General features: G+C 39.7%; 2 protein-coding genes across 3 annotated transcripts; both read right to left on the minus strand.

Annotated features, from left to right (window-relative positions):
• Positions 1-426: 426 nt before the first annotated feature.
• hint3 (histidine triad nucleotide binding protein 3) lies at positions 427-3,978 on the minus strand. The gene is made up of 5 exons (XM_038711988.1): positions 3,734-3,978; positions 2,922-3,039; positions 2,643-2,712; positions 998-1,124; positions 427-816 (listed from the first exon to the last, which is right to left on the minus strand). Exons 1-5 carry the CDS (start codon positions 3,863-3,865, stop codon positions 769-771), a joined length of 495 nt encoding a protein of 164 aa, XP_038567916.1. The 5' UTR covers positions 3,866-3,978; the 3' UTR covers positions 427-768.
• Positions 3,979-6,689: 2,711 nt separating this feature from the next.
• Positions 6,690-11,768, minus strand: LOC119897936 (nuclear receptor coactivator 7). Of its 2 annotated transcripts, XM_038711989.1 has the most exons (7): positions 11,610-11,768; positions 9,791-9,977; positions 8,808-8,960; positions 8,495-8,647; positions 8,298-8,393; positions 8,088-8,161; positions 6,690-7,860 (listed from the first exon to the last, which is right to left on the minus strand). In XM_038711989.1, exons 1-7 carry the CDS (start codon positions 11,633-11,635, stop codon positions 7,722-7,724), a joined length of 828 nt encoding a protein of 275 aa, XP_038567917.1. In that variant the 5' UTR covers positions 11,636-11,768; the 3' UTR covers positions 6,690-7,721. The 2 variants fall into 2 exon arrangements, with proteins under 2 accessions (XP_038567917.1, XP_038567918.1); XM_038711990.1 differs by lacking the exons at positions 9,791-9,977; positions 11,610-11,768 and adding an exon at positions 9,319-9,783.
• Between the last annotated feature and the right edge of the window lie 3,859 nt (positions 11,769-15,627).

Raw genomic sequence — 15,627 nt, forward strand, 5'->3', positions numbered from 1 at the left:
ATTGTAAGTCGCATTGGATTAAAGCGTCAGCTAAATGAATAAATGTAATAAATGTAACTCAACAAACCTCAGGTCTCAGGTGAAAATACCAACGATGGCCCTTCAGTCTTGGCCATGGGTAGTCCTAACGACTGTCGTTACAGCAACCAGGAGCACTAACGAACCAGCAGTATCAATGACCCTGGCAAATGACCCCACTGAGGTTAAATAGCTGAGTTTCCCTGCCAGTCAGTCAGAACTGAAGAAGTCCTTTGGATGAGGGACAAAACGTCTTCCAGTATCTTCAATCAAGTCCAGTTGCCCTTGACTTTAACCTTCGTTGGATAACTATGACCTGGATGACTGAGAATCTTCACAGACATCTGAGAAACCAGAAAGAATGCCTTAAACATTTTCTTTGGTGATTAACAGAGTTGAATCACACTGTTACCATAAACTAAACACATTTTTATTACGGCAGATTAATGGAGATTTAAGTTAACTTCTTCTGTAAAACCTACTTACTTGTAATCCTAGAGCATTTGTGTGACACGACATGTCAACTGTCAAGAAACAAGATTTGGCTCCAATCAAGCATTTTATTTGGCCTCCAGGCTGAAAAATCCTAAGTGCTCTCTTGCTGAACATGTCACCAGTTTAAAATACTGTTATTAGCTCTGGCCAGACAGACAGCGTCGTAATGTGAGTGCATGTCATCCAACGTGACATCTGCAAGAAGGTGGATGTTTCAGTCCTTTCATCACAGTCAAGTACTGTAAAAACAAGTGATCAGTTGGTCTCTCCTTTAGAGTTGAGAAGCTCAATCAGCTGGTCTGCCTGCAAGACAACAGAAATTAAATGTAAATAAGGTCAACTACACTTTTAAACGATATTGCCTGAAAGATATTAATACTTTATGATAAGGAAAAAAAGCTTTTTCTGAATTTCCATTTTCACATGGTATGTTTTTTTGATGTACAATTACATTATACATACAAATAATGAGGAAGGGGCTCACCGTAATGAACCAATAGGAGTTGAGTCTGTAGAAGAGGCGAGACATGAAGCCCATTTGACTGGCAGGTGCCAGGACATGAAGGTGTAGGTGTGTCACAGAACAGAATGGGGGCCAATGAAAACCAAACCTGCAGACAAAGAAAAACAAAAAGGCTTTACTGCACATAGTCTCACTGCTCAACAGGGAGGATGGTCAATTAGTGCCAGTTGTTCAATGGTTACATTAACAGAGCAACACAAATGTTACCAAAGCTAAACAATCAGTTACAGTACAGTTAGAATTTCACAAGATTATCTATTAACAGTTTCCTTTAGATTACTTACATTCATAGTGTACACTACATTAAAGTAGATTTTATGATAATGTTTATCAGCACCTGTCTAACTGTGGAAAGTTTTCTTGTTCTTTAGTCTAGACAGGCATAGTGTTGATCACTATGTAGTAAAACTAAATTAGTAAAATCCAGAATAGAATTTAAAATCATTCTTCTTATCTACAAAGCTCTTAATGGTCAGGCACCATCTTATCTTAAAGAGCTCATAGTACCTTACTACCCCACCAGAGCACTGCGCTCCCAGAATGCAGGGTTACTTGTGGTTCCTAGAGTCTCCAAAAGTAGACTAGGAGCCAGAGCGTTCAGCTATCAAGCTCCTCTCCTGTGGAACCAGGTTCCAGTTTGGGTTCAGGAGGCAGACACCGTCTCCACATTTAAGAGTAGGCTTCCTCTTTGATAAAGCTTATAGTTAGGGCTGGCTCAGGTGAGTCCTGAACCATCCCTTAGTTATGCTGCTATAGGCCTAGACTGCCGGGAGATTTCCTATGATGCACTGAGCTCCTCTCTCCTTTACTTTCTCTCCCTCTGTATGCAACCTCATCCCATTATTGCATGTAACTAACACAACTTCTTCCCTTTCCGGTAGTCTTGTGCTTTCTCGTCCCTCTCCTCTCTCCTCCTACTATCACTTCCTGCAGATGTTTCTGGCTCTGGAGCTGTGGAGTCTGGATCTGTGGTTGCGGGTCACCTGCTGCGCCCATGTTCCTGCTCGAAACCCTCTGCTACAACAACTATTGTTACTAGTCCTATTGTTATTATTGTTATTATAATCATTATAATCATTAACATTACGATTATTATCATTAACACTATACATATCTATACCATTTCTCATTTAGTCATTTAGTCTATAGCAACATCACCTTTACTGTCTGTACCTCTGTGTGTATATTATGTAGTTTTTCCTTGCCTCTGTCGCCTAGTGCTCGCTTTTGGTGGGAATTGTTGGGCTTCTGTAAATAACATCACTGAGTATATGGTGTAGATCTGCTCTTTTTTTAAAAGTGCTGTGAGATAACTGTTGTTGTGATTTGGCGCTATATAAATAAAATTGAATTGAATCACTATTGTTGACTGTGATTGATTATGATTCACCACAAAATATTCCATCTGTCACTATTGTAAACAGAAAAACTGAACTGGCCCTTGACCCAGGGTTAATGTCAGCAAGTGACAAAAGCTGCTTATCTAAAACATTTTGGGGATGTTCCCTTTGTAGTAATCACACTGTAGCACTCGTATTCATGAGCCACTACTAACAATCAGTGTGAAGAGCCATGAACTACAAGATATTCCACAAATATAGCCCACCTGACATCACTGAGGTCTGTTACATTGTTTTTCTGGAGGATCTCCTTCCCTATCTCGACCATCCGCTTCACTGGGTATGACAACAAAAATGGACGTTCCATTTTAAACACAAGACTATTTACCATTAAAAAGAAAACTTTATATAAATAAAAGAGCAAGTATATTGTATTCATCATATTCATATTTAAGAGATAAGATAGCGTTTCAATCCACAGCATTAGTTAGCAATGCACTGTCAGTGTCAAGCAACAGTAATAAGGCGTGTAGTTTAAAACTTACCCAAGGGCATGTGTTCTTTGCTCAGTGATTTACAGTTCCCAACGTGTTTGTTTGGGACGACCAGGTAATGGTGGGGAGCTCCAGGTTTGATGTCTCTGAAACATGAGATCTCCTCATCCTGCAGCAGAGATGGTTACATACATCAGCAAATACCAATTAATAAATTAGCTTCAGGCCTGGAAAGGGACTCTAGTGTTCACTATTGTCATCAGCTAACTGCAGGCCATTTTCAGCTCTTTATCATGTCTCCTACAGCTGTGGTGTGTTTCAGGTGATGTAGCCCCACTGGTTGCCGTGCGCGTGTTGTGAACAGCAGCTGCGGACTGTCTCCTTCCCCAGATTCGTCACACATTCAAAAACATATTCCTGGCGAGTTTCAAATCGCATCTTTAATCTACATGATTGTATAAGTGAGCACTACATTATAGCCACATACGCAAAAAAAAAAAAAGAAAGAAAATAGACTTTTTACAAAATCACGTCAAGCTGGATTCGAACTCGCACATTGTTTTATACAGTCTATGGCACCTGCCTGCAGGGGGTGAAACAATAACCCCATGTATTAAAAGGTGGAAATATGAGGCACACACAAAAGACCAGCAAATCTATAAAACTATAAATTATAACACGGAATAAAAATGTGCAGTTAACTTGTAGTTACATAGCCTGAACAAAAATGAAACATTAGCTAACGTTACCATCTTTTCCATGTGTTAAAAGAGTAATTACGCAGCTTCTGAACACACAAAAGTAACAGGCTAATGCTAGTTAGCTTGGCACTCAATATTGTTTAATTATTATAATATTCTCACACTGTGAAGAAGGTCCGTGGCAATTTCATTGTTGGCAATCTTGCAGAAAATACATTTCTTGTCATATCCTTCAGCTGGTACGCTGCTTGTATTAGAAATAGGTTGTGTAACGTTACCCTCTAATCCGGCCATTGTTGTACAATGAACTGTCAAAAGTAAGACCTGCACAGTCGATCCAAGAAGTCATCGAGTGCAAGGGGGACCTGAAAGATTGTCGATCTAGATTGTTTTAGGGAAGTTGCCACCAGAGAGCAATGTTTCAACATATTAAACAAACAAACAAACAAAAAAAATCTATTGCAAACAAGCATTCGTCAAAACTGAAGCCACCCTTTACAGTCTAACTTACCGACATCTACGTCAAACAGTTAATCACACCTCCAAAACTCACTCAAACCGCAAAAACACACACCCACATGTCTCAAAATAAACTTTTTTGACCAAACACTGGCAACAGATCTCAGTCATTGTCAAAAAGAAAATACAAACAACCGGGAGCATTACATAAATGCTGAACTTTGATGTTTAAATGATTTTTCACATAAATTGGTATTTCATGATAGAATAAGAATAACATATTTTCACTTTATAGACTTTACTAAAGTATATGAAACAAGAATATATCAGACATTTCTTCCATATCTTTTTCTACATCATTGCCGAGTTTTGGACACAGGTTGTTAGCGTTTGAAAATTGTGCTGCAAATATATTGTTTTGCAGGTGGTGCAGTAGGAATCAGAAAAAAAGTGGTCACTGAATGCATTTTGTGTGAAAGCAATAAAAATATATTTTGGTTATATTTTGGTTTGGTTCACATACACTTCTGGTTGCTGACTACTTGAAGAGTTTTGACAATGTGACTTTTGACCAATGCATGATGGCAAAAGCTGTAGTAACTTATGTTACCTATTGACCAACTGTATCAAATAAAATCTTCCAAAACCCTTGTCTAACTTTTCTCCTTCCTTAAACTTGTCTCCCTCTTCTGGCACACTGGTCATATATCTGTAAGTTTCACGCTTCATAAAAACATAAGGTTATGTTGTAATTCAAAATTCAGTCACATTGTAATGAGGGTTAATGTCTGTAGATAAGACTGTTTCCTTAGGCGAGAGCAAAAAGGTCCTACATTTGAGCCTAACCGAACTCCAACAGAGACTTTTCCACAAAGACTGCTGATTATGTGGTCCAGGTAAAAGGCGAGATTGAAGACTAATTTGGCAAAGGCAAACTCATAGACATGTGAAAAGCAGAGGCCATAAAGAAGCTGAGGTCTGAATTCAACAGCATTAAGAATGGAAAATACTAGGAATAAGCTAAATAAATGTTTGTTTGGTTTTGATAATGTTATTTGACAATGTAATGTTTTTGGCCTTTCTGTAGGCTTTTAGCAGTTAGCAGACAGTTAGCCTCCTGTTACGTAAAAGGCTCCCCTCCCACCTGCCAGGGCACCCTCACTACTGAGACATTTGTTGTGGTTTTGTACTTTTTTCCATGGTATTTTGAAGGGCAACCTCAAAACTCCCCAAAGTGTTGCCATGACAAAAAGGAGGTGAGACAACAGGTTTACATGCCAAAGATATGATTTATTATATCAGTTGTGTCAGCAGTTAATGGATGAGTGAAGGGATGACTGTGTCTGTGTGTGCGTGTGTGTTCAAGATAAACCAAAAGAAAGACACAGATGCCGGCCTTGGAGGAGAGAGAACAAATCATCTATCCATCATCAACTGCTTATCCTGCGTACAGGATTTTGGGGGGCTGGGGCCAATCCCAGCTGACAGGACAGGTCACCAATCCACAGCAAGGCCACACATAGACAGCCTAACAATTTAGGGTCACCACTCAACATGTCTTTGAGTACCCAGTAACCAGAGAGAACCCACTCAGACATGCAAACTCCACAAACCCAGGACCTTCTTGCCATGAGGCAACAGTGCTATCCACTAGGTCACCGTGCCTTCAGGAGAAGGAAGCAGGAAGGGGAGGGGCCGTAACATGTTGTTGAATTAAACTATTTTGTTTCAACAAACCTTCCTCAGAGATTTGTGACACTTGTCTCCATGTCATAAGAAACTTGTGGCACTGGTTCTGATTCTTTAAGTAGAAATATTCGGCAGTCAAACATACATTTAAATTGCTTTAATAATTATTATAATAATTAATGACCAATAATAATTAGTGGTCAAGATAAACCAAAAGAAAGGAGAGAGAACAAAAGACTGATCATCTATCCATCCATCCATCATTAACCACTTTAATAATATTAATAATAATAAGACCACAGTCTATAAACTATTGACCGACACCTAAATTTCTGACAAGAATTGTCACTTCAAACTGAGGGTCTTTCTTAAAGCCCTTGGGCCCATTTGGGTCATTTAGTAACTCATCCCTCCCTGTCTTCATGGGTTTCTTCTGGGCACGCAGGTCCAAAGGTAAAATGAAAACATAAAAACATAAAGCACCAACAATTCTGATTTTGCTTTGTCCCAATATTTCTATTCAGGTTGTTTGGTGCTGAATATAGAGTGCAAGACAGAGTGCAACTTTTCAGCTGTCTGAATTTCAATAGTAAGACTGCAAGCTTGCAGTATTACACATTTTCTATTAACTTCCATACTGTCCATTCTTTTTTTGTGAATTTAAAACAGGAACATGTATTTTGTAGTTGTTCTATTTATCCAAATATATGCTTGTGTGTATGTTCTGTCTGCACATATGCCATATATAAGTACACTAGCACTAACACTAGAGTCCCACAAACATGACGATTCCATTATTTGTAGCATGAAAAAACTGCTTCCTCAAAAGGCAATATTGTTAAAAGGGGTTTATTCATAATAAAATATAAACGCTATGCGGTTTCACAAAACAACATTGGCAGTGCCAGCACCACCTGGCAGACTCTGATTACACACACACATAGAGAAAAGTAAAACAAACAGGACAACGTTTCATTTTCTTTAGCTTTTATGTTTATATTTACTTCAAAATACATTTATATATATAAATAGTAAAAAGTTGTAAAAATATTTCCTTACAATATTGCCCATTTATGCAAATAGGCAAGCAGGTGTGTCACTTTCAAAAAAACAGACGTGACAGTTTACAGTTGTTAATCCCTTCCTCTGCAAATTGTACACATTGCAGATAATAAATTATTTATAGTGCAACTCTGTACTTTTATTACGGATCGTGAGTGGATAGTTCTTCATCTGCAGCGGCAGTTTTCAAAAGGAGAACATTAAAACCAGAACTCGTATCAGAAAACATTCAAAATTACAGTTAGAGTGCAGATAGTCCTTTTGTGGGTCCTATCATGTTACAGTGTTTTTACCATAAGTTTACATAAATTATTTACCTTTTTTTCTTAAAGATTTACATGGCCCTTAATGTGTGTTTCATAAACCTTGGAGCCATGAATGCAAATAGAGCACATGCACATGTACACACACACACAGATACATACTGTAAATTTTACATTTTAAAATTTCACAATCACACACGGTTGTTAGACAGAAGATAAATACAATTCATTAAATCCTGAATGTGCTTACAGTTGTTATAAACTTTTTAACCAACAGTGGTACTGTGGACTTTGTATTATAATGCTCTCCACAATCCAGGGATGAAGGGTTTAAAGATTCATATGCCAGTTACTTACTGGGCTTAGCATGGGGCTACTGAGGAATAGCCGGTGGTTTAAAGCAGCAGGACCCTGAATCACAGGATTTCATCTAGCCACTTGTCTTTAATAGGCCCAGACCAAACCAGCATAAACACAAAGTCCAGCCCAAGAACAACGAGTACAGGTTTCATCCTGTATGTGGATCTAATCCGAGCCACTTGCACAGACAGTAGCAACTGCTCTATCAGATTTTGAACAGTAGTGGCTTAACCACACATACTTGTTGAAGTCCTTTAACTCCAGACAGGATAGTGGGTTCTACTTTGCTTTTATCTCTTCTTTTCAGATGTTCTCCCTCAGTTCTGCACAGTCCAGACCTCGAGCTCTTGTACAATGAAGTCTTCCTGTGTGGTGAGGGACTTGTTGTGGAAGGTAGGACAGGAAAAGCTTGAACCACGGTACAGATCAGAATCCAGCCATAGTCCAAATCCGGCCCTACACCAAGAAAAAATTTCAATTTAATGTAAAATCTTTCACATTTGTTAATATTTTATGCTCCCAGTTAACAGGTACTTTAATCCCAGATTTCTCACTGGTGGAAAATAATTATTTTATGGTTCCGCTTTTTATTACTTTATGACACTGACAGATGTAACTGCTGCCCTTTACTCTGGTGAGTATGTCTATATTTTACATGGGAAATCTATAACCATATAACTTACCCTCCTCCACCAATCTGCAGAGATTTCCAGTTGCCGCTCACAAAGTAGGAGTTCTCGCCGCTCCACCTGTATGCCTGGGAAAACGCCAAATGTAAAACATAAGAAACTTGTACTCAAACCCAGTGCAGTAAGATTTTCTTTAGTTTTATTTGCTGCTAGACAGGATTTTGTAACCAGACTATAGGTAGCAAAAAATCATTCCACTCTTACCTGGAAATCATGGTTGAAGCTGTACAGGAAGGTTTCTCCTGTGCCATAGCAGTATTTACTGACTCTGAATGGATCTGAAGAAAAAGCCCCAAACACCTGAAAAGACCAAGACAACAGGTCATTAAAGGAGAACACACAGATATACTGACACTTCTGAGTTTTGAGGAGTAATGGAGGGTTAAGATAGAGATGCAAACCTTTTTGTGCATGTCTTTGATGACCAGCAGCACAGGGCTGTCTAGGTCAGCCATATTCCTGTACAGAGTCTTCAGGCTGCTCCCGTGGATGGCTGTGCTGTAGACCAGTCGCCATGTATAGCCCTGGGTCCTTGCTGGCATGTGAACAACAAGCTGTTGGAAAAGGAGTTGTTGATCAAAAGGTGTCATACTAAAAGGGTATAAAATTAATCACAATCAAAATTCATCAAGTCAAGATGTTTGTTGATGGCTGTAATCATTGCCAAATTGTCTACTCAGATTATTTTGAAATGTTGCCGGTTAGCATCCTTACTCTCTTAAGGTGGTAGTCATCCAGTAGCTGGCTTTGGTTGCCCAGGACAGGGAGAACATCGTCACCTTCCTCCTGGAACTCAGGCTCGTCTGCCTCAGAGTCCTCCGAGCTACACAAACTCAGGCGGCGCTTGAAGTCCTTCACTGTGATAATCTGTTGGAGGGCACACAATGCAACAACACCTATCATCAAAATGTTCACACTCTCACTTTTCACACGTCCCACTTTCATTTTTCTGAAGTTTTCGACTACAGGTCTGTGGTCTGCAGTCCAGTGACTCATGGACAGACAGAGTGCAGCAAAATCTAAAGGTTAAACATTGTATTTGCACCATTTTGCAAGTTGCCAGACACAGATTTAACACAGCATCACAACAAGTGAATTCATAACACATGGCAAGCTGGCTTAGAAAAGAGCCACATTAAGGCAGGATGGATGATAAATAAAGCATTGTTTTTGCCCCCAAAGTATATTTTACATCTCCTGATTATATGCAGCATAGTAGTCCTACCTGAACATACGGCTCCACACTGTCACTGGCAAAATAAAGCACCTTGATATTTTCTGGTAGCAGCTTCATAGCTCCTGAATTCTCTGTCAAGCTCTGCACTCTGCAGTACCACATGTCTGTTGACCAGATCTCTTTTATACCCTCTGGGTTACTGAAATGCCATTGGTTTGAAATTTGAGTGGAACGGCTTCTCATTGGTCAGCCCTGGTAGTGAAATCTTTCTTTCTGAGGAAAAGGAAAGTGATGTTTCTGGGATGCTGGGAGGAAGTTAGAGAAAGGATGTCTATATACGGACATAGTGGGGGTTCCCACAACCTCTCTTAATAACTGCCAAGCACTGTATCTCGGTTACTGTAAAACATACGTTTAAACTGTAGAGCACTTCCTGTGCTGCCTGCTGTTTAGCTGCAGCTAGTTAAAGAGCCGCAGAGGGCTTTTGTTTCGTCTTAAATTGTGTGCATGCAAATCTTACCTCCCAGTTTTCAGAAGTGGGGTTGACAGGGTTACTGAGGAAGTTTTTTATCACAGCCACCTTGTTCTTCTCCACTAACAGAAAGCGGTTCTGATGTTTTTCTCTAATAAGGTAGCGGGGCTTCTTGTTGCCCTTAGTATAGATTTCTGGTGACCACTGCACAAAGAAGGTGTAGAGGTGGTCGACCCTGTAGAGGCAAAAGGACAAAGTACACTTTTTATTTACATATAATCATTGTATCTGATTCCCAAATAGATAGAGCGTTTATCCATGTGGACTTATATGGCTAAAATAAATAGTTCTGAAAAGCAAATAGGCTCTATCATTAAATACCACTATGAAGTTATAATGACGTACTTCGACTTTTATTTATTTTATTTGTTTTATTTACTCATTTGGCAGACGCTTTTTATTTACGACTTACATTTGAGGAACAACATACAATCATTAACAGAGCATAAAATACAGCATAAGATCTGCAACTGACAATACATATTAATAAAAGCAGCAATAAATACTAGTAAGCGCTAACGGCACATATCACATCAATGTGGTAAATACCTAGGGAAGAAGTTAGAGTTAACAAAAAGTGCAGTCAATACAAAATAATTGTCGGGGATAAAAGAAGAAGAGCACAGGAAGTGCATGTTAGAGGTTAGGAGTTAGAGGTGTTATAAGAGGAAGTGTTCTCGGAAGAGATGAGTTTTCAAGAGCTTCTTGAAGTTAGAGAGGGATGCCCCTGCTCTGATGGCGTGTGGTAGCTCGTTCCACCATTGTGGCGTCACAGATGAGAATAGCCAGTACTGGGACTGCTTTATGTGAAGGGATGGCAGAGCCAGGCGGCGTTTGTTGGAGGAGCGTAGTGGCAGGGGAAGGAATGTAAACTTGTATTATGGAGTTTAGGTAGATGGGTGCAGATCCAGTAGTCACTCTGTATGCAAGCATTAGTGACTTGAATCTGATTCTGGAGGCCACGGGTAGCCAGTGGAGGACACACAGTAATGGAGTGACATGCGTCCTTTTGGGCTGATCATTGTAGCGGTTTCATACCTGCTAGGAAGGCATTGCAATAGTCGAGGCAAGAAGTAACTATGGCCTGTACCAGAAGCTGGGTGGCATGTTGAGTGAGGTAGGGCCTGATTTTTCTGATGTTGTATAGAGCAAAGCAGCACGACCGAGAGACAGCAGCAATATGGTCTGAAAAGGACAGCTGGTCATCAATCTTAAAACCAAAGTTTCTCACCACCCTGGTTGGAGTGATGGTTGAGGAGCTAATTTGTAGTTTGATGTTATGGTGGATAGATTAATTGGCTGAGATGACGAGTTCATTTTTAGAAAGGTTTGGTTGAAGGTGGCAAGCCTTCATCCATGCAGATATGTCTGAGAGACAGTCTGTGATCCGCGCCGAGATGGTGAGGTCGTCTGGTGACTTCAGGGATGTTTAACCTCAATCAAGCTTCTCTCTTTCTCTTTTCCTCCATTCAGTCCTCTCTTACTGTCTCACACAAACACACACACACACACACACACAATCTCCAACTCTGCGGCCTCCAGATCAATCTGCACTGTAACAAACTCTTTCTACAATGAACTGACAAAAATAACTCCCCCTTGCTTCCTTTGCACATATACATTTAGAAGACTGGATTTAAAATGCTTGCATAATTAAATGGTCTTTGCAATTCTAAGCTCACATTTTCTTGAATTTGTTAAAACAACTAAACCAAAATACTGCCATTTTCAACATCAGGTTAAAACACCATATTCGGGACACAGAGTAACAATGTTCACAACTGTCTTGATCATTGGTTTCACTTACTCTCCGACGCTGTACGCAACTCCCATGGTTGAGTGAAGAGAAAAGCGTTGAAGGTAAACTGTGAGGAGACGCAGAAAGTAGATGGTCTGGAGCCTCAGTGCTAAAGCAGCATGTCAACTCTGAGACCCTTTCACCAGCATTTATACAAGCGGATCAATTGCTGAGATAAGCCCCTTTGAACATTAACCCTCCCTTTCTCCCTTGACAGCTCTGCACGGCCTGCACATATTCACCAAAGCATTTCACAATGGTGCCTGAAAGTCATCGTTGGTGATATATTAACTTGACCTGTTTTGGGACCCTGTCCTTAAGTTTGACTGAAGTTCAGACAGTTACTGTGTCAAGGTAGTGGCTTGGTGACTGAATAAAGTGGCTTGACAGAAAGATAACGGCTTTCTGTCTGTCTGTCTGTCTGTCTGTTGCACCAGCAACCTGTGTATCTGCCTACCTGTCTACCTGCGTGCACTCACTCACGCATGAAAATGTGTTTTGGAGGAGTAGCTTTGGAGGGAGGCCTGAAAGGAGAGTGTGGGATTTTATTCAGTTGGACACTTCTTCAAAATCTAGCTTGCTAGACTTGTTTCTTCAACACTGCCTTCTAGCTTTAAACTTTTGTTTGAATGAATGAACAGTGCATAAAGGAATGTTTGCGTCTTAAAGACACACAAACACAGCAGTCATTAGATTTGGACGGTTTGGGGATAGGCAACATCAGGAATTTTTGATGATAAATGGTTTTACAGTGGTGTGTTGGCTTGATTAAATGGCAGAGAGCTAGTGTTCATGTTCATGGTGCTTATAAATGTGTCTGTCTGAGTTTACTTGTTTTTGTGTGGTGATTTGAGTGCACCCAGTGACACGGATGGTTAAACTCATCTCAAGATTTGAGGCCTTTATCTCAACCGTCTCCACTCTATCATGATTATCTCACGCTCAAGCCTTCGTATCAAGATTTAATCAATGCAGCAAACCTGGATTGCAGTGTTGACCATTCACAAATTATCAATGCTCAACACCAGCCATTCAGACTTGATCAGTTTCCAGTTTTGGTTATTATCACTCTAAACTAATGCTAATCACAGAGTTGTCTGTTTCTTCTATCTGTAGCCATAAGGATTAACTGTGTAAACACAAATAAACATACTTCTTCTCACTGGGCCAGATCTTCTGAACAAGCTGAGCTGTTGAAGCAATAATCCTATTTGTGAGAGCAGCTTTGAGGGTGTTATTGCCAAATGTCTTAACTTTTATGACTAGAAATTTCTACAGTCATCTCTCTACTTCAGTAGATACTAATTTGCACACATTTTATCAATGATGTTTGATGGGCAAAATCTATATAAAGTTAAGCTATATAAAGTAAAAGTACAAGAGCAAGTACAACATCTCAATTTAAAGTTATATTAATTACAATGACAGGAATGTATTTTGCAAAAATGACAAAATCATAGCAGGTCCAGTGCTCAAACAGGTTTGTTCATGTTCAGATATCAGGACAGAAGATTGCAATAGGGACACTCTGGGGTCAACATGCAACAACAGTCATGGTGTTCTTACACAAGAGAAAAGGATGGAGGAGATCAATTTGAGACAGTGTCCAGGGTAACACACAGACAAGATCGATAAACACACAGACAGATGCATATGTGCAGGCATGCATGTGCCCATACTCATGTATGCAACCTGATGCATGGATCAAGTGTCAGCCTTACATATGTGCACACACATACATAGCTTTTATTCAAAGCGATTTACAATTCTGATACATGTCAACATCTCTGGAGCAACTAGGGGTTAAGTGTCTTGCTCAGGGACACATTGGTGGATGGGTCACAGTGAGGGATTGAACCCGGGTCTCTCACACTAAAGGCATAGTCTTATTCATTGCACCATCTCTCCAGGACAGCAGATGTATCTGATTCAGTTTTTTTTAAAGTGGTTACATTAAACATATCTTCCCTCTCCTTAAAATGTAAGTTAAATAATCAATCTATCCTATTTTGTAGTTTGTCACTATATAGTACAATGTTTGCATCTTTAAATCATGGAGGAAGGTACAACAGCATTTTAGGGCAATTGTAGATTTTTTTTCTTTTATTGTTAAGCTAGGGCAGGGAGGTAACTTCCAAGAAAAAAATCCACAAATAAACTTTTCGTTGGAACTTGGAAAAACTTGGATATTCTCACAAATCAATAAGAAAAAAACATAGTTTTCCAGATGTGCTTGTTTTAGGCTATGTATTAAGCAGGGTATGCAACTGACAGTAACATCAGCCGTCACATACAAGCAAGCATGCTTTCAAGTGGCTTTGTCCCCCACATCTGCGTAACTGTCTGAAAGCTCCGCCTCCTCTCTGAGATCTGCACTGACATTGTCTTGCACGACTGAGAAAACAACTGGGAAAACTATTTTCCAGTCTTTTCCAAGAAGCAATGGCGTTCTTGTAAAATGATGTAATGACGCGTTTATGCAGCACATGCACACGTGCTGAAATTCACTCACCTAGCACGTTTTTGTTGCAGTTGGTTGTTGCGTCACCTCTCCCCCTAGTCCTGTAAATCCTTTCTGCCCCATGCCCGCTTCCAACCAGACATGGGAAACCAGCATGCTCCGTTTTGTGGGTATGATACACAAACAAGCGCGCGCGTGCGCACACACACACACACACACACACACACACACACACACAGGGACACAAACATAGTTATCAGTCGTGCAGGCACACAGCCACACAACAATGACATATTAGGTCTTGTTAAGTAAGCTGAAAGAGTATATTGGCTTTTCACAAATCTATAGCCAGGGTGACTATCACTGGTAGATAAATCCAAAGATGCCTTTGCTTTGTTTGATAGATATTTAACATGCCTCTTGGGTCCCTGTGTGCTGTTGCAAGACTATCCTCTTACCTCCAACATTTAACATTAAGTGACATTTTATTTAGATCAATATCAAGGGTATTTACAAGAAAGACACTGACATTGGCAATTTGTATAATACTCAAATAAAATTAGCCCTGCAGTGCAAAGCAATCCATGAAGCTGTTACTTATAACTGTAGAAAATTACTCAAGGACCAAATGTTTAAATACTAAAGGCTCACAGTGGAACTTATTTACTTTATCACTGTGGAAACTGTCTTCAGGCCTTTTGCAGTAGAGTCAGTTTAATGCAGAGGTTAGTGGGCCACCTAGAACACACGATCACTCAATACACACAGAAAGCACACAGTTTGTCTAAATCATTAACAATTGCATTCAGCTGGTTGTATACATCTTGTGCTGTAGGAGATAATATTGACTACCTCCCCTCAGCATGGTAAGCAAATGACTGTGATACAACATAACCAACATCAAGCTTCAAAATGACTGCGACTTAAAAGGACTATGTCTTGTAACAATCAGAATATTTGTTATTACTTATTATAGAAAAATAAATTATAATCAACAACCACAATGGATGCGATTAGATTTTTTAAACTATTTTGTGAACCATATTTATAAAACTAAGCCTAATCACAGTTTATCATTATCAAGTAGGCCTATCCATCTTTACTTTTAATATTTTGTTTTGGTGAAGCTAAAATGAAGCTTATAAAGGTATAAATGAGGTATTTTATGGTAATATAACCACAAGTTGAAGAATGCTAGGCCATTGATTTTCAACTATCTAAAAGTCAATCAGGGGTTATGGCTGAAACTCACTAAGTGTATGCATGTGCATAGATCCAGGATATGTGTGTGCCTGCGTGTGGGTAACGGGACAGACATGTTTCGATTTTATCTGTTTATGAGTGTGTAAATGCTTGTTCTCCTCATCGGTTTTTCAAAGCTGTCCACACTTCTGTTTCTCCCGTTGAAACTCCCGTAATTCGCTTTTTCATCACAAGATTTGGCTGTTTGTTGTCCTTCGTCAACCAAATTACCAGATCGTTTTCGAAACACAGAATCCACGTATTAATCATAAATAATCTGGTAACGCAGCCTGGCAATACAAATCCCGTTAGAAGGGCCGTGTG

Source organism: Micropterus salmoides, unplaced genomic scaffold (assembly GCF_014851395.1).
Source record: "Micropterus salmoides isolate LMB-PRFRI ecotype aquatic unplaced genomic scaffold, ASM1485139v1 Ms_hic_scaffold_11, whole genome shotgun sequence".
Lineage (NCBI taxonomy): Eukaryota > Metazoa > Chordata > Actinopteri > Centrarchiformes > Centrarchidae > Micropterus > Micropterus salmoides.

Excerpts from the sequence above, each read along its gene's own strand:
- hint3 (XM_038711988.1), bottom strand. The coding sequence starts at position 3,865 with ATGGCCGGATTAGAGGGTAACGTTACACAACCTATTTCTAATACAAGC. Across the intron at positions 3,040-3,733 it reads CCACGGACCTTCTTCACAGT|GATGAGGAGATCTCATGTTT; the intron begins GTGAGAATATTA and ends TCTCTGCTGCAG. Across the intron at positions 2,713-2,921 it reads CAAAGAACACATGCCCTTGG|TGAAGCGGATGGTCGAGATA; the intron begins GTAAGTTTTAAA and ends TGTCATACCCAG.
- LOC119897936 (XM_038711989.1), bottom strand. The coding sequence starts at position 11,635 with ATGGGAGTTGCGTACAGCGTCGGAGA. Across the intron at positions 9,978-11,609 it reads GTTGCGTACAGCGTCGGAGA|GGTCGACCACCTCTACACCT; the intron begins GTAAGTGAAACC and ends TTGCCTCTACAG. Across the intron at positions 8,162-8,297 it reads GCTTCAACCATGATTTCCAG|GCATACAGGTGGAGCGGCGA; the intron begins GTAAGAGTGGAA and ends GCGTTTTCCCAG.